Here is a 23,790-nt window from a genome sequence, read left to right on the forward strand (position 1 = left end):
ATGGAGGTGAGGAACTTCTCCATCTGGTAGGTCAAGGTTTAGGGTTCTTCTCATTCACTCTTTACCTCACCTTCTCACTTGCTTCTTATCAATTCTCCTGACAGAAAACACACTCCACTGACTGTAGTGCTGCTCCACTGCAGTTTCATCACACTGTGAGGCTGGCAGGGGAGTTTAATGCATCATGAATGTGCCCATAAAGCTTAGTTTAATTTAGACAAACTCTCAAAGCTGATAAACAGCCGATTGTGAGTTTGAAGTGGGTGCAACATTCATCTCTCTTCCTCTCTGCCCTGCACAAAGCTTTTATTAAGAAAAATGTTCAGAAGTGTTCTGCTGGGAGGGTGGGGGGTGGGAGAGGGTGGTTGTTCTTGATCAAGTGTGTTTGTCTGTTCTGTATGTTTAAAATGTAAAATGATCTTAAAAAAGAAGTGTTCTGCTGAGCTAAATATTCAAAAAGCAGCCTGGTCTGCCCCGTCACCTCTTTAAACTGTTTTTCATTGCAGGATATTGTCAGCGAGCGAAGTATGTTACCTCAGAGGTTTAGGGGGGAAATCGCCTGGTGTTGAGTGAAACGGTCAGCCGGCCAAACAAACTGCCTAAACTTACAGCTCAAGAGATTTCTGTAAGTCGACATAATAATTACTGACATAATTACAAGAGATTATTCCCAACGGAAGGAAATGCAGCCCTGTTTTAACTATGGCTGAACAAAGTGGCCAATAAAAAGCATAAGGTGATTTAATTTATGAACTACAAATCTTTGCATTTGCGCGCCAAGCTGTGTTCGCCCGCGACTGCGTATATTTCTGGACTGATTTGAGAGTGTAGCTGTAAATTTCACTTTCATTTTATTTATTGTTTCAAGGGTGACGCTCCAAGTTCGCCGTTGAAAATGTGTCTGTGCCATAAAAGGAGCAGTGACGCGCCTGTCCCATTGCGAGCTCAGATGTGGTCGGTGCCTCTTAATGTGTGTGTGTGTGTGTGTGTGTGTGTGTGTGTGTGTGTGTGTGTGTGTGTGTGTGTGTGTAGGGGGTAAAGTTTTGTGCAGAGGGCGGGGGCGCGGCTGTGTAGTCTCGTAGCTGAGACTCTGGACAGACCTGGTGGTTTCAGGGTGTCAGGAGGCACTTTTGGGGGAGCGCGCAGTGATCCAGTGACAGCCAGTTGGCAGGACAAACCTACCTCACCTGCACGGACTCTCTCTCTCTCTCTCTCTCTCTCTCTCTCTCTCTCTCTCTCTCTCTCTCTCTCTCTCTCTGCCTCTCTTTCTGCCTCTCTCTCTTTCCCCCAGTCCCCTCTCATTTTTGGGGAATAGTGTGCAGCTGGCTGTTCTTTGGGGATGGAGCGTGTATGGGACTCTGTTTCCTCTGCTGGGATGTTTATCATCGGGCTGCTATCGGTGCTGTGGCCGGCGCTAAATGGAGTTTGGAGTTTTAATCTTTACGCAGAGCATCCTACGGTTTACAGGGGACCCGATGGAAGTTATTTCGGCTATTCTGTGGACTTCTACCAGCCTACCTCCGACAGCAACACGTGAGTGGCAACATCAGGACTTACATTTGTCCCATCAGGGTTCTGCAGAGTTAAACTGTACCTGTACTGCCAATATAAAAATGATGTGAGGTGGAAAAACACAACTTAAATGAATGTAAATGAGACTTTATCTTCTATGTAGCTACACATTCTGTAATGGGACAGAAGAAGCAATGGTTCAGATTTCTGCTGAACAGAGCAAAACAGAATTATGAAAGAAAAAAGTATGTATGAATGAGACAAATTGTGCATTGACTGCACAAGTTTGCATAATGCATTGTACATTATCCTGCATGTCTTGTATGTACCTTGGTTTTTATTTCCCCCCACCAGGTTCAGTGTGTTGGTAGGGGCTCCCAAGGCGAACACCTCTCAGCCTGGCATTGTGGAGGCTGGGGCTGTGTACTACTGCCCCTGGCCTGGACACCCCGACAGCTGCAGACAGATACCTTTCGATAATTCCAGTGAGTAACCTGAAAGCTTTTCAATTTTTTAATGTCAGGGATACAAAATACATTCTTGACAGCTCTCCTGGGGGCCCCTCTGGGTATAATCATGTTCCATAGACTCCTGTTTTAAAGGATTTGTGTTGCTACAGAGCATGGAAAGGAATAACTTTAACTTTTATGAGGAGTATTTTAGTGAATAATAGAAATGAAATTTAACAAGCTTTCATTTCACTGAGGTCCAAGTGTAATCCTTTGAAAGCCAGAGGTGATCCCACATGATACTCCATTTGAAACCACTGGAGTTTCATAACCTGTGTGTCTGCTTTGTGTGTGGATATGAGTTGGCACATGTGCTGTTGAATGAAAAAAGAGAGATAAGACATATGGGTCTCATCAGCTCCATCTAACAAATAAGGTGGCTGGCGGGTTTGCTGGTACAAGCATGCAATCTGGTGATTATCATTTTCAATATATTATCATCAAGGTTAACTGTCCAATCAGCCTGTGTTTGTGTGTCTAATGTCTCTGATGCACGCTTTTCCATCTGAGTAGTAAGTGTGTGTGCATGAGGTGGAGAGGAAGAGAGAGACAGGGTAGGGGGGGTAAACTGTATGCACATGGGAATTTAGTTCCACTGCGGAGGAAAGGGGGATTGGGTGAGGTCTGCTTTTTATTAGATCTTAAAAATGTATCCCTGTCTCCTTTCCCCACCCCTTGTCTTTCTATCCTTCTCTCGTTCTTTGTTTTTCCGTCTCTTTTTGAGAGGACTTCTATCATCTTTGTGAGGACCAGAGTTAACAGTACCAAAGCTCTAGCTTTAGTTAGGAAGTTCTATGTGGATGGAGCTGCAGCAGCAAGTGATACTGGCATGAGGATATCAGCAGAGGACTGTCATGTTATACATCTTCGTGTGCACATGTATGAATATGATTGGATGTTGCTCATCAGCAGCAGGACTTTATTGTACCTGAACTAAACCAAGGCTCCATGCAGATCAGGGTAAACCTTAATTGTGAGGACTATCTTCTTAGCTCTCCCTAAAGTTAATTATGTGTTATGTTTCACGAAGGGGTTAGTTTGTGTTTTGGGGTAAATTTTAGGTTTGGGGGATATACGAATAAACACAGAGGGAACAAATGTGTGCGCAGCCTCATATGCATGTGTATCTATTCACTGGAATGGGCGCGACAGTGGCCACGGTGGATATTTCTAGAGTTACAGCAGACCCTTTATTACAGGTATAAACCAGCCTAAGATACACATATACACTCATGCACACTGTAAAAGAAAATATCAGCATGAGTGGTGAACATCTGTGTGCACTGTGTTGGTTAATAGCCATACATCAGCCCCACACTGCTTGTGTGTGTGTGTGTGTGTGTGTGTGTGTGTGTGTGTGTGTGTGTGTGTGTGTGTGTGTGTGTGTGTGTGGGCGTGTGTGGGTGTGCACGTGGCTTCAGTGACGTTATGCAGATGTGTCAAGTCGTGCCAGTGTAGCGGGGGGGGGGGGTGTTGAGACAGGCTGATAGTGGTTGCATGTCCATGATAAGAGTAAAGAAACCTGGTGTCTAGATTCTACTCGCTGATCCATTGCTTGTCAATCTGCCAGAAAATGATACATGCATCAATTATAGAATTATTTATTACATTTAAATTTTCTTTCCTCAAAGAAACTTGATGTAACAATCTCACTCTTTTCTCAGATATGACCTTCACTTTCAAACACAAATCTGAGAGCTTCACACTCATGTCATCTGCTGTGGCCTCAGAGCAGCTAGGTTGGATGTGTCTATTGGAATGTTCTTCATTCATTACCTTCACCCACAGTTTCCAAACCTGTCCTGGAATCAAAAAGATTCATGAGCCTGGTTCTTTAACCTTTAGGTCTATGATATGATATGGCTTTCTTATTTGATATATTAGCGATAAGATATCAGAATAATTAATATAAAAGCATGCAAACACAATTTGGAATAGGGTCTACCATATATTCTGTAAATGATAATGGTGAGAAGAAATTAATTCAGAAATGAGATTTAAAATCAAATAAACTCTACAACAACCCACTGTACACCTGCTGTTATGCATTTATTGTCTGCCTGTATGTGTGTGTGCCTATTTAAGTGTGTGTGCATGTGTTGAAATGAGTTGTTTAATGTGGAGGGGTCTGCATAGCTCTAAAGAGACCCAGCTGGTCTTCAATAAGGCTGGAAAATATCTACAACAGAGCAAAGACACACATGCACACAGGCACTAATACCAAATCTGACACCAAAAATGCTCATACTATGCATGTACAAGTTTGTGTGTGTGTGTGTGTGTGTGTGTGTGTGTGTGTGCGTGCATGCGTGCGTGTATGCATGTGTGTGTGTGTCTGTGTGAAGGCCAAGTTAGAGTCTTCAGTGTTGTTACATTTTATAGGAAACGCTTTGACTGAAAAAAAAGCCTCCAGCATCCTGACAAATGTCTTTTTTCTTTCTCGGGGGGCAAATGGTGTTTTGATGTTAGTTATAGGCCTGTTTAAGACTGTTGCTGTTTGCTCTTGCCTATCAAGGACAAATGCTTTCCATTCACACAGGCACAGCTACTAGCCTGGATCCACATTACTACAGTCAATAACAGCTTTTACTGGTGTCATTATGAAATGTCTCTTTCATTCTCATTTTTTTATGTCTTTTCCACTTCCCCTCTGTCTCCATCTCTCTCCAGACAACAGAATGATAAAGGTAAATGGCACCAGAGAGCCTCTGGAGTTTAAGTCACACCAGTGGTTTGGAGCATCGGTCAGGACACACAAAGGAAAAGTGGTGGTGAGTGGACATGACGTCAATAAATATCACACATGTGTAGCACCTGTATCATCTTAAAACTACAGGTTACACAAATAGTATGCTCCTTTTTCTCTTTTAAGGCTTTTTTAGTCAGTATTTCTTTAAGGAATATGAATGTTATTTGTTGTGCAGGCATGTGCTCCTCTCTACCACTGGCGGACAGTGAAGCTGAGTGGGGAGAAGGACCCCGTGGGGACCTGCTATGTGGCCGTCCAGAACTTCAGCGCCTACGCAGAGTACTCGCCCTGCAGGACCAGTGAGTCACTCTGCAGCCCTGTCTCCAACTGTCTCCATCTCCCTTTAACGGCCTTCCATTCTCCAATCCTTTGTTTTTCTCTTTCTGTCTCTGCTGTCATTGTGAACACAAATAAACCATATCCTCAATGTAATGTGTCATAATACGGCAGAACGTTTAAACACAGTGCACTGATTTTTATGTCAGCCTATGTAATATAATATATAGTCCTTAAGTTTAAGGGGTCGATTCACCCAAATCACAAAAACAAAACATGTCTCACTTACATCACTTTTTAGCCATGCAGATAGTTTAGGCTTTATCTGTCTAGGTTTTGATATATCGCTCTAAGATTCCCGCCTCCACCCCACTACAGTTGAGGTAAATGTAATTTTGTTTGTGGCATTGCAATAGTATATTAGTATTTCGGCATCTTTTTTTCTTTACAGTGTGTCTGTTACTCAGAATAATCCACAGACTTTACTGTGAACAATTTTCATTGAAGCCACTATATACAGAAGAAAGGTCCCAATGAAAACTGTTGGTAGCATGGTTTTAAGTCAATTTTATTTTAAATTACTTTCATAAACAAAATTACATTCACTTCTATTGTATTTGCGTGGTGGCAGAAATCTCAGAGGTGGATAGCTCAAAGCCTGGCCAAATAAAACCAAAAGGTGAGGAAATGTGTATTTTTGTAATGTGGTTGAAATGATTGATAAACAGCAAGCAGACTGGTTCATTTGTTGGCTTTCTCTCTCTGGTCCTCTTCTTTCTGTCATCGGTTCTGAAAATGGGATTCATGTTTTTTTTTAGCCCCCATCCCCCCTTCTCCTTCTTCATCTCTAGTTTTTTTTTTCTTCTTCTCGTACTTTCTTCCTGCAACCCCTCTCTCCCAGTGATATGAGGCGCCACCAGAGTTTGATAAGGAAAAAAAGGAGGCTATCAGGTGGCACATCGTAAACATCAGATCAAACACGGCCCTTATTATCAACTACATCATCCACTTTGCAAAGAAATCCCTCACCGTTCACACTCACATACACACAGGTTCATACTTACACTCCCTCTAGTAATTGAAGGTTGTTAAAGATCTCTGTTTTGTTGTTTATGTCAGTTTTAACTAATCAAGACTAGAATAATCACATTGTAAACTCAATTGTTCTCAAAGGAGGAATAACGTTGCAGAGGAAGTATTTCTTTATTATGTGTCTAAGTATGATTTGTCTGCCTCCAACAGCTTGTTTGCTTCATCTTAACATAAATCTACGACCACTCAGACTATTTCTATAACTCACCCTTTGTTTATATGTGCACGTGGGTCATTACGCATCATTAAGCTTCACCGTAGGGTGCCTCTGAAACGGAGAACAATTTATTATGGGCACATACGTTTTGTGTGTTCATGCAGCGATTTAAACAGAAAAACGCGCCAGTGGTTTTACATTTATGTGTAAACTGTAATAGGTTTTTCTTTATTTTCTTATCTGATATATGTTATGTTCTCTGCAAAGTTAGGTGAGTGCTTTGTTCCAGAAAATGTTTTTTTTTTTCTTAATTAATATGCTTTTTATAGTGTTTGAAAGACATGTTTGTGTGGTTTTTAGATGATCCAGACCCAGAGGGACAGGGGTTCTGCCAGGCTGGCTTCAGTGTGGATTTCACCAAGGTAAAGATTGCAGCAGCAATCACACACTATTGCCATGACAACCCCCAGCACACATCTTGTCCCCTGTCAAAGTGCAAGCAGAGGGGTTTCTTCAAACACAAGACTCATTTCTGAGATTTATGGACACTTGGAAGATGAGATCACGTTTGTCCCTAGAGGAGCCTCCACTCCTGATGTGACCCATCGCCACAATCGCCAACACAATAGCCCAAACACAAACACACACACACACACACACACACACACACACACACACACACACACACACACACACACACACACACACACACACACACACACACACACACTCCATTGTATAGTCAATTTGAACTTTGACCTCTGTCTCATGGTCCAACTCTACCCTCCTGTACAGGAAGCTGTCATTCTCCACAGGATGTCATATGTGCATACATACACAGCTACTCACATTATATCCTCTAGTCCAGAGATCTTCAACAGGGGGTTTCAAAATTTAAAAAGTCTTTACATGAATCCAACATATTATTAGCAAATATAAATCCCCACTGATGATAGGCTTACTGGTCTATAGGTAACGCTGTCACTAAGGTAGCCATCCACAGATACAGTTAATCCCAAAGGATTCACTGTGCCACATTCATGTTGAGAATTAAAATATTATTAAAAAATCGTGTCAATTATTATTTTGATAGCTTAGTATTCTATGCACTAAAAAGGTATGTATAAAGGCTTTAGGCCGCCCTACACGTTATTGTAGGCCCGGTTTAATATGCAACTTCATTTTATACAATATTAGTAGTAGGGGGTCCCTGCTCCATCTCTCTTTTAGTTAGGGGGTCCTTGGCTTAAAAAACATTGAAGACCCCTGCTCTAGTCTCAAACAAACACACACACACACACACACACACACACACACACACGCACGCACACACACACACACGCACACACATCTGTCACATGACTAACCCTAACTAATTGTATTTATTCCAGGAAGGAATGCTGGTGGTAGGAGGACCTGGAAGCTTTTACTGGCAAGGTACAGTAACTGCAGCAACAGTGTGTAAACCTGTGTCTTTCTCTTGCAATGATTTCATAGATGGGAAGGTGTTCAAATGAGGGAAGAGAATGCAGATGAGTTTAACAGTCAGAACAGCCCACATACACATGCATGCACATGGACACACTTGCCAAATCTGCACTTTCAGTACAGGAGTCTTACGTAGGAGAAGGTGGAAAGAATTGTGTCTCTTTCTTTGCTGCTTTCCTTAACTCTTTCCCTCACTCGCTCCTTTACTTCATGCCGCTCTCTGTCTGTAACAGTGTAACAGGAAATGGGTGTTTGGGCTCTGTAATGAGCTGATCGTGGGGTAATGGAGTGTGGAGGAACTGCCCCTCTGCCTCGTGATAAAGCGCAGAGGGGCTTGGAAAAGCTTCAATGAGAGGAAGAGGCTGAAGAGCAGGCTACAGGGGTTGAGAAGGACAGAAGAAAGGTTGGGAGAATTAAAAGACTGATAGAGAAAGAGAGCAGGGAGGACAGCGGGAGAGATAGATGATTGTTAAGGAGATGACAGAAACATGTTGCTGCGGGGAGAGGGAAAGATGAGATGTGAGGGAGTAAGTCAGACACAGAGAAAAAAGAAGAAAGATGGATCATCTGCTCGATAAAAGCAGTACTGAGGTCAGCTAGCTTGCTGGATATGCAGGGTTCGTCGAAGCAGAGGGATGAAGTGTCTTAATAGGTGTAGACACAGCTAGAGTGTGTCAGAGTTCAGCTGTTGAAGTGTAGCGCTACTCCCCAAGTTCCAGGTGTGAGAGTGTGTGTGCGTGTTATCCAACTTCAGAAGAGTTTTGCAGCTGTTTGTAAGAAGCAAGGAGACAGTTACTGATTAGTTTCACAAACTACTTTTTCTTTCCTTTCTATGTAACCCCTCGTGTCACTTCACAGCTCTTCATTTGTTTAGAAAAGAAAGATCTTTATAAAGAGGTCAAAATGGCTCAGTGATGGATATTTGAAACTGCTACACAATTATCAATTTGGGTTGTTGTTTGGCATTTCTGCTGTTATTAGATACAGTTAAATAATAAATGTTCCAGCATACAAGACCACACTAGACAGGCATCACAGACAGCGTAATGGACTGCTCCCTCTCTGTGCCCTCAGCTTGGCAAGGCTGGCTCCCTTCAGTTAAGACACTTCCTCTGAATGTTTATAAAAGCACTCAGTCTGAATTTTATGGCCTCTAATATACAACGATTATATTCAGCCTTCAGCCTGAGTCATAAAAAAATCTTTTATATACAATCTTGTTATCTCTGGGTGTAAAGGACACTTCAAATTAGCTGCAGTGACTTATGCATCTGTGTTAACAGTTTGCAACACGGTGTCTCTTTAATCAGACGGATTTTTCATAATTAGTTGATATAGTGATATGTTATTCTGGGAGATAAACTCGTAGCGCAGTGTGAGAGAGAAGAAGAGGGAGGGGGTGAAAGTGGAGTTGGAGGGAGGGTTAGGAGGGTACATTTACCTCCTTGTCAGTGTATATACACACACACACACACACACACACACACACACATTAAGGAGGATTTATGGAAGGTTGAGTGCGGCCGTAGATAAAATCATTTGTTGGTTTGACCTCTTGTTCAACAGTAGAGGAAGGGTATTGTTTGCGTGTGCTCACCTATAATTCAGAATCCTTGCTGCGGAGTGGACAGGCGTTTTCTTGAGGGTTTTTTATAGGAACGTTGGAGTATTTTTTCAGCTATTCCTCTGCCAACGATGTGTTTAAGCTTTCCTCAGGGAAGATTTCCATGTGTCGTTTGCTCTGTGCATGTTTCATGTGGAGCCGATGGGTCAGCTCCAGCAGGTTTCCATAGCAGAGGGCAACACTGCTCCCTTCATGGGTTCCGAGCTGAAACCACTGTCTATGAACAGATGGGACTCTCTCCCCCTGAGTGTTAGTTTTTCTCTATCTATTTATCTGTGTGTGTGTGTGTGTGTGTGTCTGTGCAGGTCAGGTAATGACAGCGGGGATAGCTGAGATACTGAACGGCTATTCTTTGAAGGCAGTGCTGAGACGGGTTCCAGGAGAGAAACACACTCGAGCTGCTGAAGACACACACGACGACAGCTACCTTGGTAACATGCATTTACAAAACAAACACACACACACACACACACACACACACACACACACACACACACACACACACACACACACACACACACACACACACACACACACACACACACACTCGCTGACAACCGTTTTTATCTAAATAGTAATCATACATTACATTACACATATCGCATACAGTTTACACAGAGCATCGCTTAGAGAGTTAATTTTTCCCATATGTCATCATGTGCAACCCATTTCTTTCTAGGTTACTCTGTGGCAGTGGGAGAGTTTACAGGAGACTCTGAACAAGGTGAGAACAATTCATTACAACTAACCACATGCAGCACCAGATGAATCCTTCTCTAACAACTTCAGCAGGCACCCTGCAACACTGTCTGAAAAGCTGCAACGCTCAACACTCTTTATGCTCTCTTCGCCTGGATGCCAGGACCGCTGTGAGGGGTGTTATAATGTGAGCGATAGGGAGCGGACAGCTGGGTGACAGTGTCTTGGTCTAAACTCAGAGGCAGTAATGAGAACTGTCTCTGTATGTCTGGGTCGCGACCCTGAGGGGACAGGACCTTGGGAACCACTGATAAAGAGATTTCCTCTCCTCCATTTTGACTGATTAGAATGATTAGTAGCAGGCTCCGCAGACCTCTTCAGACTTCAGATGTCTAGAGTGAGTCCAGAATCTCTTCTGGACTTGAAATATTATGGGGAAAGAGCGACAGGCACTCACACACAGCATCATTTTCATGTCATAAAAGTTATGATTACTAGAAATGCACAAATCCTTTCATTTTTCTTAGTTCCACTTATACACACACTCTGGTGTGTTGCCAGCAGTGTGGCAGTTTGATTCACATCGCTATACGAGCTTCAGGTGCTGCTGACGTTCGTTCACATGCCATCAGTCAGCACCACAAATGAAACACAGACAAGCACTTGTAACAAAAAACTCAGCTCTTTTATTAAAGAAAATATGGAGAAATAAAATGTGTCCAACCACAGTCAAGCTACTTTTTTTTTTTAAACCATTTAAACCATTTTTTTTATTGCTTTTCTCTTCAAACACTGTCACCACACACTCACTCTTCACACGCATGGGACCCTCCTCCCCCAATGCCACTTCAGCTTCCCATTCATAATTTCCTGTCGATCAGAGCCTTTTTGCTAATCACCATTCAGTGGGATCTTTACGGGACAACCTTGCGTTTACATACCCCCATACCAACCCCGCAAAGGCCCTGAACCCCCTCCGGCACAACACATGTCAAAGAGTCTTAAAGTGAGCCTTAAGAGGTTACACATGCCTGTTGATGTGTTGTGTTGTGTTGTGGTACGCAGCTTGTTGTGGTCTTGTTCCCCAAACCCTCTTCAGACTGGAGAACTGGTTGTAACTGGGAGTTCTGAGTGAAGATGGAGCTGGTAAGTCCTGGTTTATAGGCTCGTGGTTGAGCCTTTTGGGTAGAGCATGAAGAGGGGACCCTGTCTTCTCTCTCTGGGTGGGTCCCTCAGATCGTCCCTATAAGTCCACGGCACCACACTCATCAATCAATACACAAGCACAGAGCATCCAATCACTCAGTGTGTTCTCAGCAACACTTGGCCCTTATGACAGTGTGGGCTGGGTAGGGGATTTGAGGGTTCAGGCCTTTGAGACAAACCTCTGTTGAGCCCTTTCTTTCTCTGTTAAGTCTTTCTCACACATGCACAAATGCTAATTTAACTCTTCCTTTGTTTTATGTTTCCCAGAGCTGATAGCTGGAGTTCCCAGAGGAGCACAGAACTTTGGATATGTAAGTATAAACCGACAAGCAAATCCAGAAAAGAAAGACATTTGATTGGTCATTCAGCAGCAACAGCATTGTTACAGACAGGTGACAAATTAAAGAAATGATGAATGCAGATGTTGCGTTACAGGACCCAAATAGTCACTGACTGGTTTGATGAGTATGAAAAATAAGTGAATCAAATGCTATGGCCTCCGCAGTCACCACATCTCAGCCCGGTTGAACACCAATGGGAGATTTAGATGTGTTCAACACCACCATCATCAAAACACCAAACTAGGGAATATATTTTGGACAGATGGCGTTCATCCCTCCAGTATATTTTCTGAAACTTGTAGAATTTATGCCAAGGACCTTTAAAACCGTTTTGGTGGCTTATGGAGAAACTTTACGTTGGGTATTTCTTTACTTCGGTAACTTCTGTTTTTCTCTACCGTCTGTATGCTGTAAACCTGACATTTCTTGTATGATGTATGTGTGTCAGTCTATGATCTGAGTAAGATAAGAAGTGTAGGCTTTTTTTTACAGACGCACGCAAACGACAAAGGCTTCTTGTTTTGTCTACTTTTAGTGTCTCATATAGGATTACAGCTGTTACTGCACACATATGTATCTACATAGCTACGATAATACTGTATCTGCGTCTATGTAAACTGCAGTGTGTCTAGTGTTCTTTTATGGGAACATGTCCCCAGGGCTGACAGTGTCAATCCTCCCTAATGACACACAGCTTCCGCTACATGTGGAGGGCGGTGACCCAACCTAACCCCACTAACCCTTCTCCACACACACACACGACCCCTAACCCTATCCTGCAGTGCAACTACAGGACTCGCCACACTGCGCACACACACTCTGTAACACTGTGTGTTTTATGTCTGGACATTGTAGCTGGTGCGAGAATGCTCCTTCCTGTACAGACAGTGCACTTTGAGTGACATAGAGGAGGGGGCTTGCAGCCCGCAGTAGGGGGATTGTTATGAGGGGTGCAGGTAGGCCATGTTAGATGCCTGGCACTGGATTAGCTGTTAACCATGATCAGGTTTCTTCTGTGACCAATCTGACAACTCAGAGTGCATGAAAGTTAACGTTCAAGCAAGTGATTCAATATTTGTGTTTACACATCCTCATCTGTCTGTGTCCGTAAGTCTATCCCTGTTTAGTATGTCTTTGAGACATCTGTGATTGGGTCAACGTGTATCCTCCTACATGTGTGTGTGCATGTGTGTGTACGTGTAGCCCCCGGCTGTCTCCATGTGGTTGTTATTTTAGGTCTTATGAAGGAATTCTCAGCCTCCCCCCTCCGTCTCTCCCCACGACCGGGGTTAGGATGGGGGGAAGGAGAGAAAGATGACGGGGGGGAATGGTAAAGGCACAAAGATGATGGTGGTGGGGGAGGGCAGTGAAAAAAGGGGTTTCAGTACAATAAAAGCTTTTTTTAATGCGGTTTCTGACTTTTTTCCTGCATTCTTCATGTGCCTGTTTGTCAGACTGCTTGACCATGTTTGCTGCTGGAGTGCTGTGAGGACAAAGCCTGGTGCTTTATTAGTCACGGCGTATTGTATCTGACAGTCTATTTGCTTGTTTTAGGTTGCAATGATCAACTCCACCAATCTGACCTTCATCCAGAACTTCACAGGGGAACAGGTAGCAGCATCAACACAGTGCATTAGTCTGTCATGTTGCAGGGCTGCATATAAACTACTGCACTGTGGGCACCAGCTGTTATGGATTGTTTTCCATTTCATTCAATTTGAATGGGGATGAAAATTAAACTAGATAAAAATGTAACCGTATTGGGTAATTACTGTTAAAAAAAAATCATCTCATGTTCCTTTCTTGCCTGGCTCTCAGATGGCCTCCTATTTCGGCTACTCAGTGGCTGTCACTGACCTGAATGGAGATGGGTAAGTACAAAATGTCCTTGTCACTATAGACACATACTCTCTTCTGTCTTTCATAGCATTGAAACTACAGCTTATGTCCCCAGGACCGACGATGTGCTGGTTGGAGCGCCCCTCTACATGGAGAGAGAGATGGAGAGCAAACCCAGAGAGGTGGGGAGGGTGTACCTGTACCTGCAGATGGCCCCGCTCACTTTCTCCAAACCTGTTGCCCTCACTGGCACACACACCTTTGGGCGCTTCGGCACGTCTATAGCACCCTTGGGAGACATCAACCAGGATGGATACAATGGTATGCTGAAAGCATGGAAGGCAGAGAGAGGGGGAGAAGAAATGGAAAGATGAGATAAAAAGGAAATTGAGCCAGATGATATTCATCTGAGAATCAAAAATATGCAAGATGAGAGAGACAACAAAGAGGGAAAAGTGAAAATTAAACAAAATATTTTCATATATTTGTGTGCCAGTGCATGAACCTCTGTGTCTGCCCATGGAGTTTCCAGGTAAACCCGATGACAGACACATTTTTTTCCTGTTCCTCTCAAGTCTTTGACTGAGGAAATCCTATCTAAAACTTAAAGCTCTTCAGCCAATCAGGAAGTGCGGCGATGAAAGGTTGTCTGTGTGAACTTGTTTCCTCCATGATCCAGGATAAAGCCGTGTGTGTGTGTGTGTGTGTGTGTGTGTGTGTGTGTGTGTGTGTGTGTGTATGTTGGAGTTATTTTTAACTCACCAGATGTGCCCTGAGATAAAATCATCTGGGAGTTTCTGTCCTGTAACCCAGAGCTCATTCCTCTTCGATGTGTTTGTTTTATCCTCACATTGATTGAACAAAGACACACACACACACACACACACACACACACACACACACACACACACACACACACATACAAACTAGGCAGCCTGCAGTCAAAATCCTCCATGAAGCTATGGCATGTTTAATTGCTGCTTTAAAAATGAATGAACAGCTGGCCCTTGTATGACATCAATCCCACAGATTTATGTTTTATTTATTAATGCACAGCCTGCGTAAATGTGTGTCCCACCCATTTAAACCCTTTAACCTTCAGATCAATAACCATTGGATCAATACTGAAGCTTTCTCTGGCCTGAAACATACTGTAAATCAGGCTGTGACTGTCTCTGAGGAGAATACTTGTTAATAGTTAATCTAATGAGAACAAGTCTGTGTCTATTCATGACATAACATAACATTACAGCATCACCATGGAAACATTGTGATCAGGGTTTTCAGCAGCATGTCAAACATATACCTGTAAACCCTAACCCTGTGTCCGTGCATAATCACTGACAGATCCCTCTCCTGTCTGTGATGACACTGAGGCTCAGTGTCCTTCCTTCTCCCATAGCAGAGACCTGATCAGTCCATTTCCCAAATTCTTCATAAAAGCAGAATCATACCCCTGTCCTCTCTCTTCAGTGCTTCATGAATGTCAGCTGTAGAAAGAAAGCTTACAATTTAGCTAATTCAATTTGCCATGTGGCTCTTTTTTGTGTTTCATTTTTTATCAACCAACACTGGCTGTCTGTCACCATCGCTCACAGAGTGTTAGCCTGTTTCTGTCTGTGAGTAACAATCTCCTATATTTTTGGTCTCAGTGATCACAGTGGGTGTTCTGCTATTTTGCTGTGGATGTCTGCATTGTGTGGGATGCTGTTGAGCAATTTCCATGAGTGACTTTCACATTATTTGAAGACTTTTTTTTAAGTAAGATGTGTTTTTTTTACACAGCTATTCAGTTATGTACACTTACCCACGCATAGACATACAGACTTGCGCACACACAGGCTCATATATAAACTTGCATACACACATGGTTGCATTTATCCTCTCTGCCCCACAATCTGCTTCATGTGGAACTAGTTGTTTAGGCTGAGAGAGAGGGGGTCCGGAGACAAACAGGATGTCTAGAGGTGTTTGGACAGTTACAGCTATGAGGGATACTTTCATACAGGACAGTGCAGTGTGTGGACATGAAGAGGTTAAAGAGGAAACACCAATATCTGTTTGCATGGTAAAAAAATCTATTACTTTTCATACCAGGACAGGTGCTTGAAATATATTGTTACATTCATCATGTGTCTCATCTTCTTACTATGAGCAATGAGGTCCTACATAAAAACAACAATTTGGGCAAAGGTAGAAAAGGTTAAAAGGGCTTTAAAGTTATTGTTCAACATTTTTGGAAATACATTTTTTAAACTTTCCTGCCAATAATTAGATCAGAAGATTTAAACCAGCCTAACGCATAACAGTGGTATCGATTTTCTCATCTAAGTCAGTAGTAGGCGAATAACCATATTTCCAGAAATCAAACTATTCCTTTAGTACCCAAATATACTTGGCGCCATGCCAACCTCCTAGCCTGCCCTCTAACCATTTATCATTTATTATTGGGTGCATTTAATCAAATGTTTCCCTTGCAGAGCACAGTAACCAAGAATTAGAGAAATGACCTAAACAGGGCACAGACAGAAAAAGAAAGAGACAAGATTAAAAGATGAGTAAAACAAATGGAAATTAAAGAAAAGAGCTAAATGGCCATGCTGGCATGGCCCCCAGTGCAGGTAAATGAAGGTCAAGCTCTTTTCCTTCTCTATTTCCTTCTACCTATATGTGTTCCTCTGCTTCTGTCTCAGAGGGGCCTTAACCCTGCTGATGTCAAAACCGTGTGTGTGTGTGTGTGTGTGTGTGTGTGTCATCGCTTAGACGTGGCGGTGGGCTGTCCGTTCGGAGGCGAGGAGCGTGGAGGCAGAGTATTGATCTTTAATGGTAACAGAGACATATCCACGCAAGGCCTGACAATGAGCCAAGAGCTGAGAGCAGCCAGGACCCCCAGTGGCAGTTTGCCTGGATATGGATTCACTCTGAGAGGAGGCCAAGACCTGGACAACAATCAGTATCCCGGTAAATACTCACACTCAGCAAGTCAATCCTTCTCCACTCAACTCCCCATGTTATAATCAAAATTCTTTCTCAGACTTGCATTCCTTACTTTTCCACTGTCCTCCTGGCTCCTCTCATTACAGCCTCCCTCCTCTTCCTTCTTGACCTCCACATTTCTCGGCCCATGTACCTAAAACTGTGAACAGACAAAGCAGCATTCAATCAAATTACATGCATGCAACCTCATACTTTATGTGCCACCTACTTACTTTACCAGACACCTCCACCTTCTGACTTTACAAAACATTTTATAAACCTCGCTACAATCACAAGAGATTTGAAAAGGAGAGATTTTTTTAATAGGAGTGTGAAGCTGTTTAGACACAAGAGTTTTTAGTACAGAAAAAAAACCTAATGTGAAACAAAGCAGGTCTGTAAAACCACTGTTGTACTACCTAATTTTCTACCTAATTTAGAGCCACTCTGCTCTCAGCATTACTTTGGCTTTGTGCTTCTGAAAATGAGAATTTGTTTAGTTTAGTTTTACCTTTTCTTTTCTTTGCCTCTCTCCCTTTTTTCTCCTTTTTCCTTTTCATAACATATTTCTTCATTCCACAAACAGGATATCAAGGGAAATACACACACAGGAGTACACACAGTTCACATGTGTGGCTTGTGATCAGTTTCTCTGGCGGCTACAGAGTGTATGTTGAGCATGTGCCAGGCTCCAGGCCAAAGCTAGACCCTGTGCAGGCCCACTGCAAATCAGAGATCCTGAATTAAAAACTTTGAACAGTAAATACACACACAGGGGCCACAGGTTGAAACTTAGGCTAGTGCAGGAGGAAGTGGAGTAGGAACTCATGGGTGGCATAGCTTTCAGCCAACACACACACACACACACACACACACACACACACACACACACACACACACACACACCATATAAACATGCACACACACGAACGTGCAGCACTTGTGTCGTCTATCATTACTGAGCTGGCTGGCGGAAGTGAAACACACACACACACAGAGTGTCGTTAGCACGGTAGTAAAGTCACACTGTTCAAAGGAGCCAGAGATGTTTGATCAGTATTATGAGAGGACTGCACAGGCATCTGGGAGGCCTGCTAAAGCTGCCATATGCTCCCATGGATGTTAAATGTCATTACGAACACAGAGAGAAGGAGGGGTGATGATTAAGCTCCACTTTTAGCTTTAACGGACTTGGTTTCTAAAAGATTATGTCATATATTTGTGTTTTTATTTGATAGATTACATTAGAAAATGAAAGGTGGAAGAGACACAAGATGACAAAAAAGGCAGAACAGGAACAAAAATGTAACCCACACTTTTGGTTCACTCTTCAGAATTAAGCTTCATTAAGCTACTTTGGTTGAGAGCATGACACAGAAGCAGCGCTGAGTTGATGATTCACTTATGCATGGAAGCCAATAAGCAGAGAATGGTTCAGACTAAAGGCTGGAGTTAAGGTTAGGGTCAGCTGTTTATCGGAAGGGGGTCAGATTGCCTCAGGGTGCATTTCAGGTTCAGCCGAGAGGTCAAAGGTCAAAAACTGACAATGTTTGACCTGTCAATCACACGCCTTGCTGAGAGAGTTACAGACACAGAGACATATCGGGTCTGTGATTTGGATGTGTGCGGTGGCGAGTCGCGAGGGGTCATTAGGTTGGTCATTAGGTTGGTAAGTAGGTGTAAAATGTATTACTGAGCTCCACATCTGTATATTAAGTGGCCATGTTTATTTTCAGCTCATTCTGAATGTACTTATTTTTTTAGGTGTAAATAGGTAAAAGTGAGCAAATTTGGATCTTGTTCTTCTTTTGGAGCGATTGTTTTTGCACATTTCTTGTTCCCTCTGTATTATAGTTTTATACCCCAAATTTACTTTTAAACAAAACCTGCCATGTTTGTCAATCCTGAGAATATATCCTCCCCAATTTTGAACAGCCAGTCCCCCCTGTCTGCAGTGTGAAATGTTTACTTTTAAAATGCAAAAATGAGTTTGAAAAGATGTATTATGGCTGGCAAGTTACCTAATAGCTTTAAAATCCCACACATGCATCCAAGAATTAAGAAATCCTCTATGTCTCTCTCAAAACCGCCTCCTTTTCCATTGAGTGCCATTGACCTTTGACATTTCATCATGGAGGCCAGTCCCCTGCAGCCAAACAGGCAGGCAGGGCAGGCAGCCAGTGACAGCTTGACAGTCTGTCTAAACTCTGGATGGAGGTTGTGTTTTCACAGCCCAGGACAGACACCTTCAACTAAAGCAGCTCAGTTACAGACTATACCTGCACCTAGATTTGCCATCAATGAGTGGAGTGTATATGAGAGTGTACGCACTGGTATGTCAGCTCATTTGTGTGTTGGTATGGTTTGGTGTGTCTCTAGACACACACACACACACACACACACACACACACACACACACACACACACACACACACACACACACACACACATTAACCTCAAATTAACAGTGGCAGGCAAGCTTTCCTGTGCGTAAGGAAATGGGATTGACATTAAAAGGAAAGTGGGCCGTTATTTTATTTAGCCCTTGGTGCAGTCATGCACACACTCACACTCTCACACACACTTAACCCCAAAGGTGCCCTGTCCACAAATCAGTATCATGTCATGCAGTGGTTTTGAGAGCAAACAAAAGAGTGAGGATACACACCCATGGCAGGAGAAGAGTTGGATTTCCAGGTTACACAAATCCAACAGCGGGATGGACAGAGGAATTTGGACTGGGAGTGAGGTGGTCCCTCAGCCTCTCTCCCTCTGCTGAAAACACACCTTGCTTCTGATGGCTTTTACAGATTGTGGTTTAAAGGCCAAGTGCACTATCCTCTGTCCTCCCTTTTCTTTCTATCATGCCCCCTTCCTCCTCCAGCGCTCTTTTCCCCCCTTTTCCGTACCTCTCCTATTTCTTTTCTCGTTGCAGGCTTTTTCAATACAGTACACACACAGAGCCACACACACTCAGACATAGCGACATAGCACACCACAGGGGAAGAGGGACAGGGCCTAAATGTTTAATGTTGTGGTTTCAGGGGGACTCAGTGACTGCAGCCAAAGGCAGAAACAGATGTGCCTCTCTCAGATTCAATTAGTCCCTTTCTTCTTAAATATGCAGGCGAGGAAAGACACAGCAAATGACGAACAAAGACTACAAGAGTACACTTCCACCAGCTTAGTCCAATACTGCCAGCAGCAGGTTACCGCAGCATTTACCACTGATAGTTGCTTCTAGTTAGGTGCTTCTCAAATGTGAGTATTTGATGGTTTTCTCAGTTTTATGTCATTGTAAACTAAATACATTCAAGTTTTTGGAGAACAGTTTAATTAACAAAGAAAACAATCATTAGCTGCAGCCCCAGTTGCCTCTCACCGAGTAGCATGAGGTTATTCTGTCTTTCTCAGGATCAGACAATTTAGTTTTGCAGCATCTGCAGTGGTGGCTTGTATCCATTAAGTGCCTCTCTTCAGTTTCACATTGTTTTAATCAGCACTTGTATGTGTGCATGTGTGTGTCTATGTGTATATGTGTGCGGCTTTCATTGGTATGTGTCCCCTAACCGCAGCCATTAAATACCAGGCTCTATTTTAAACTCACGAGAGCCAATAACAGTGTTCATTGCAAAAGCCATGAAAACAAATAAAAATCACATATAGATGAGAGCTGTTGCTGCTTACAATTAGGAGCTGTTGGGAAATGTTGCTTAGCAAGATGTGATTGGAGCAATGTGAACTTTCTAATGGCACTGGAATGCAGCATTAGGTCCCTGTCTCGCAGCACACAAACACACGCATGCATGCATGCACAATGAACTCAAAAACACACAATTAACGCATGTTGTGTTTATGAATTTAGTTGGAGCTAGGTCATGTGTGAAAGGAAAAGCAAGGTGATAGAATGTCAAGGCAATATCACAATGTATGTGTGTGTGTGTGTGTGTGTGTGTGTGTGTGTGTGTGTGTGCGTGCGTGTGCGTGCGTGTGCGTGCGTGTGTGTGCTTGCGTGTGTGTAGTAAACGTAAGAAGGCTGCGTTTGATGAAGATTGCTGGAGACCTTAAAATCAGTCCCATCTGTGGCATTCTTTGAAGCTCTGTATTCCCCGTCTCGCTCTCTCTCTCTCTCGCTCTCTTTCTCTCTCTCTCTCTCGCTCTCTTTCTCTCTCTCTCTCTCGCTCTCTTTCTCTCTCTCAATTCAATTAATTTACCTTTATTGGCATGAAGGTAACAAGAACAATATTGCCAAAGCATCACACAAATTAATATAGACAAATTCAACAACAATAATCAAAGTAATATGTCTCTCTCTCTCTCTCTCTCTCTCTCTCTCTCTCTCTATCTCTCTCTCTCTCTGCAGATTTGATTGTGGGGGCATTCGGCGCAGGCGAGGTGTCGGTGTACAGGTAAAAATGACCAAGGTGTCCTGTTTTAAAATGCAGAAAAGAGACTTGTTTCTATTGTTTGTGCTTTTCCTGAAAGTCTTTGAGACTTTCAAGTTCTTATGTCAGATTGTGTTATAGTGTCTGTGTGTGTGTGTGTGTGTGTGTGTGTGTGTGTGTGTGTGTGTGTGTGTGTGTGTGTGTGTGTGTGTGTGTGTGTGTGTGTGTGTTTCATGTGTAGGTCTCGAGCTGTGGTGTCTGTGGAAGCTGCAATGATCTTGACTCCCAGAATCCTGAACCCCGATGACCGACAGTGTCACCTGCCTCAAACAGATATGATGGTTACCTGGTAAGAAGAAGAGCATGCTTAGATAGTCTTGAAGAAAGATTTTATTCTCAACGACACTTTTGCAAGCCAAAATTTTAAAAAGAAAATCAACGAATAAAAACTTAGTGTACTAAGCCAACTGACATTTGCTGACTTTGGAACGCCACTGACAATCAAATAAGCAAAATGTTTTCCCAAAGAATTTATTTTTTCTAAATATAATGTTCCTCTGCTCTTCACCACAGTCCACAATTTGTTGTAATTTCTTCCAGCTGTGCGTAGACTATCCTCCACTTCCGTTTGGAATTACATTGTGGGGCAACGGTACACTCAGAGTCAAGCTAAACATGAAAAGTCAAATCTTAGACCAGTGTGTGTGTGTGTGTGTGTGTGTGTGTGTGTGTGTGTGTGTGTGTGTGTGTGTGTGTGTGTGTGTGTGTGTGTGTGTTTAGGTGAAAAGGGATCAAAGTCTAAAAACCTGCTCTGCTGCACTGAACCAGAACTGTACCACAAATCCTACTTCTTATACTGTATCATAAAATGGCATGCAGTATATAAAGTATACACATTCACAAATCACGCAAACTGACAGATGTGACAAATATTTCACCCCTGTCCTCTAGACATCTGCCATCAGCCAAGGTCTGTTTGTCTGTGTGTCTAACGCAATAATTTAGAAGAGCAGATTTATGAGACCATGCTATTAATTTGAAACTGCATAATTCTATTTTGATTATGTTTTTGTTCCTGTGGGTAGCAGGCTGTCTTTGAACAGTTGGGGTGAGTTTAGTTGAGGGGAACGTGTCTTAAGGCTGCTGCTGCTTCGCCACAGACTATTGTTGGTCCAAATTTATTGGGGCTGGAACCGCTGTTGGACTATTTGGACTGGAGAAGTGCGCTCGGCTATTTGCCATATAATGTGTGTGTGTGTGTGTGTGTGTGTGTGTGTGTGTGTGTTTGTGTGTGTGCGTAGTGGTGTGTGAGTGTTGGCAGCAAGTGAAAAGAGAACAGGGTTTGAGTCAGATTGACAGAAAGCACTAAACTGTGGAATTCTGTCAAAACATAACTCAGCTTATTTAAATAAACCGCCATAAAGTTTGGGTCGGAGGTATGGAATCAGATAGGACATAGGACACAGACACACACATGCAGAGAGTCAAACAGCAGCTCGTAGATTTAAGGGGATGTCTGAGGCTCTTGTGTTTCTGAGGGGTGAAGACTTTCGGACGTTTGAGTTGTTACGCTGCGGGGAGAGCTGGAGAGACGCATGATGGGAGGTTAGATCCAGTTTTCGCCGCCCATTATATTTGAGTCACAGGGTTAAGAATCTGATTTTTGGAAAAATAATTACCCAGCGATCATTGAAAACTCAAAGGGTCATTTAACTACACTGACCACAGTTCTGAAGGTATTGCCAGAATCCTCACAGACTCTTTAAACCATCTGGATGAGAAAGTATTCTCTCCGCTGCACACTTTCTGTAATTTCAAGTATTTTTGGGGGCTTTTTAAACCTTTATTGCACCTCTGTTCCATAAAGGATGGTAGCCAGAAATATGTTCATAATAACGTTACATTTTATTTAGTTAAATTGATATATATTTCTGTTTCTTGCAAATATTTTATACTAGCAGGTGAACATAGCGGAGTATTTCACGACTAAATAGCAGGATGTTTTTTCTCAGGAGTTGGTGGAGACCAAAAACAAAGCTGAAAGGAGATTTAATATTGGGCTTAAATTCATCAGGTGGACAGAAACACAACTCCAAATGAATGCTTGTGTTACTCCATATCTGGGGGATGTGTAAATAGGCAACTGTTCACTAACATGTTTTAACTTTGGAGGCCATCTCTCGGCTATCGGCACGACAACGATTTAGCCTCTGGGGGCAACGACAAATATTTCTGGAGTCCTGGCAGAGACAGCAGATATCCGGGCCAGCACTTTCTCTTCCATGCACCGGTCATTGTTTACAGTTTAACTTTTTGAAGGTGTTTTAGGTAAATATGACATTTCAGCTAATCTCTTTAAACAGATATCTGCATATGAAAAAAAATATAAAAAACAAATGTAAAGGCTCAATCATCATCGACAATAGCCAATGGGTCCCGAGACTGCATTTCCGCCAATGTGTTCCGCCTATTTTATTCTCCATACAGACGGTCTACCTGCACAACCTAAGCCCGCTCTATCGTGATGGGTCAATACCACTCAGACTACAAACACACTACAAACAGACTACAAACGAAAACCAGAACGCTTCCGATACCAAAATCTTGTTCCGTTGCTTACAGATTCTGCATTCATATACAGATATCTGTTTATAGAGATTACTAGAGGTGTTTGTATGTCAATGTGTTCACAGCTTGTTTCTGCTGTCCCCAAGTGTCCAAAAAGCGACCTTTTGGGTTTTTTAAAGATCGCAGAAAAATGATCTTTCAGAAAATCAGATGCTTGACTATGTGACTTGAATATAATGGTGATACATGAGAGGCACAAACTGGAGCTAGATGGATGAAGGAATGGTGGAAAAGGAGGGGCAGCTACTTAATGACCAGTCTTGAATTGAACGTTCTTACTCATTAAGCGTACCCGGGGTAGTCTGGGAA

At 42.8% G+C, this 23,790-nt stretch overlaps 1 protein-coding gene across 1 annotated transcript in view; it reads left to right on the top strand.

Annotated features, from left to right (window-relative positions):
* Positions 1 to 1,018: 1,018 nt before the first annotated feature.
* Positions 1,019 to 23,790, top strand: part of itga8 (integrin, alpha 8) — a 39,010-nt gene continuing 16,238 nt past the window's right edge. The window contains exons 1-15 of the mRNA XM_078253055.1: positions 1,019 to 1,533; positions 1,867 to 1,997; positions 4,692 to 4,792; positions 4,946 to 5,069; positions 6,656 to 6,717; positions 7,687 to 7,732; positions 9,713 to 9,838; positions 10,087 to 10,131; positions 11,580 to 11,623; positions 13,208 to 13,264; positions 13,472 to 13,524; positions 13,608 to 13,813; positions 16,256 to 16,453; positions 20,832 to 20,877; positions 21,095 to 21,202. Coding sequence (XP_078109181.1) covers positions 1,340 to 1,533; positions 1,867 to 1,997; positions 4,692 to 4,792; positions 4,946 to 5,069; positions 6,656 to 6,717; positions 7,687 to 7,732; positions 9,713 to 9,838; positions 10,087 to 10,131; positions 11,580 to 11,623; positions 13,208 to 13,264; positions 13,472 to 13,524; positions 13,608 to 13,813; positions 16,256 to 16,453; positions 20,832 to 20,877; positions 21,095 to 21,202 — 1,541 coding nt within the window. The 5' untranslated portion in view covers positions 1,019 to 1,339. The remainder of the gene's footprint in view (positions 1,534 to 1,866; positions 1,998 to 4,691; positions 4,793 to 4,945; positions 5,070 to 6,655; positions 6,718 to 7,686; positions 7,733 to 9,712; positions 9,839 to 10,086; positions 10,132 to 11,579; positions 11,624 to 13,207; positions 13,265 to 13,471; positions 13,525 to 13,607; positions 13,814 to 16,255; positions 16,454 to 20,831; positions 20,878 to 21,094; positions 21,203 to 23,790) is intronic.

This window comes from Sander vitreus, chromosome 6 (assembly GCF_031162955.1).
Source record: "Sander vitreus isolate 19-12246 chromosome 6, sanVit1, whole genome shotgun sequence".
NCBI classification, from domain to species: Eukaryota; Metazoa; Chordata; class Actinopteri; order Perciformes; family Percidae; genus Sander; species Sander vitreus.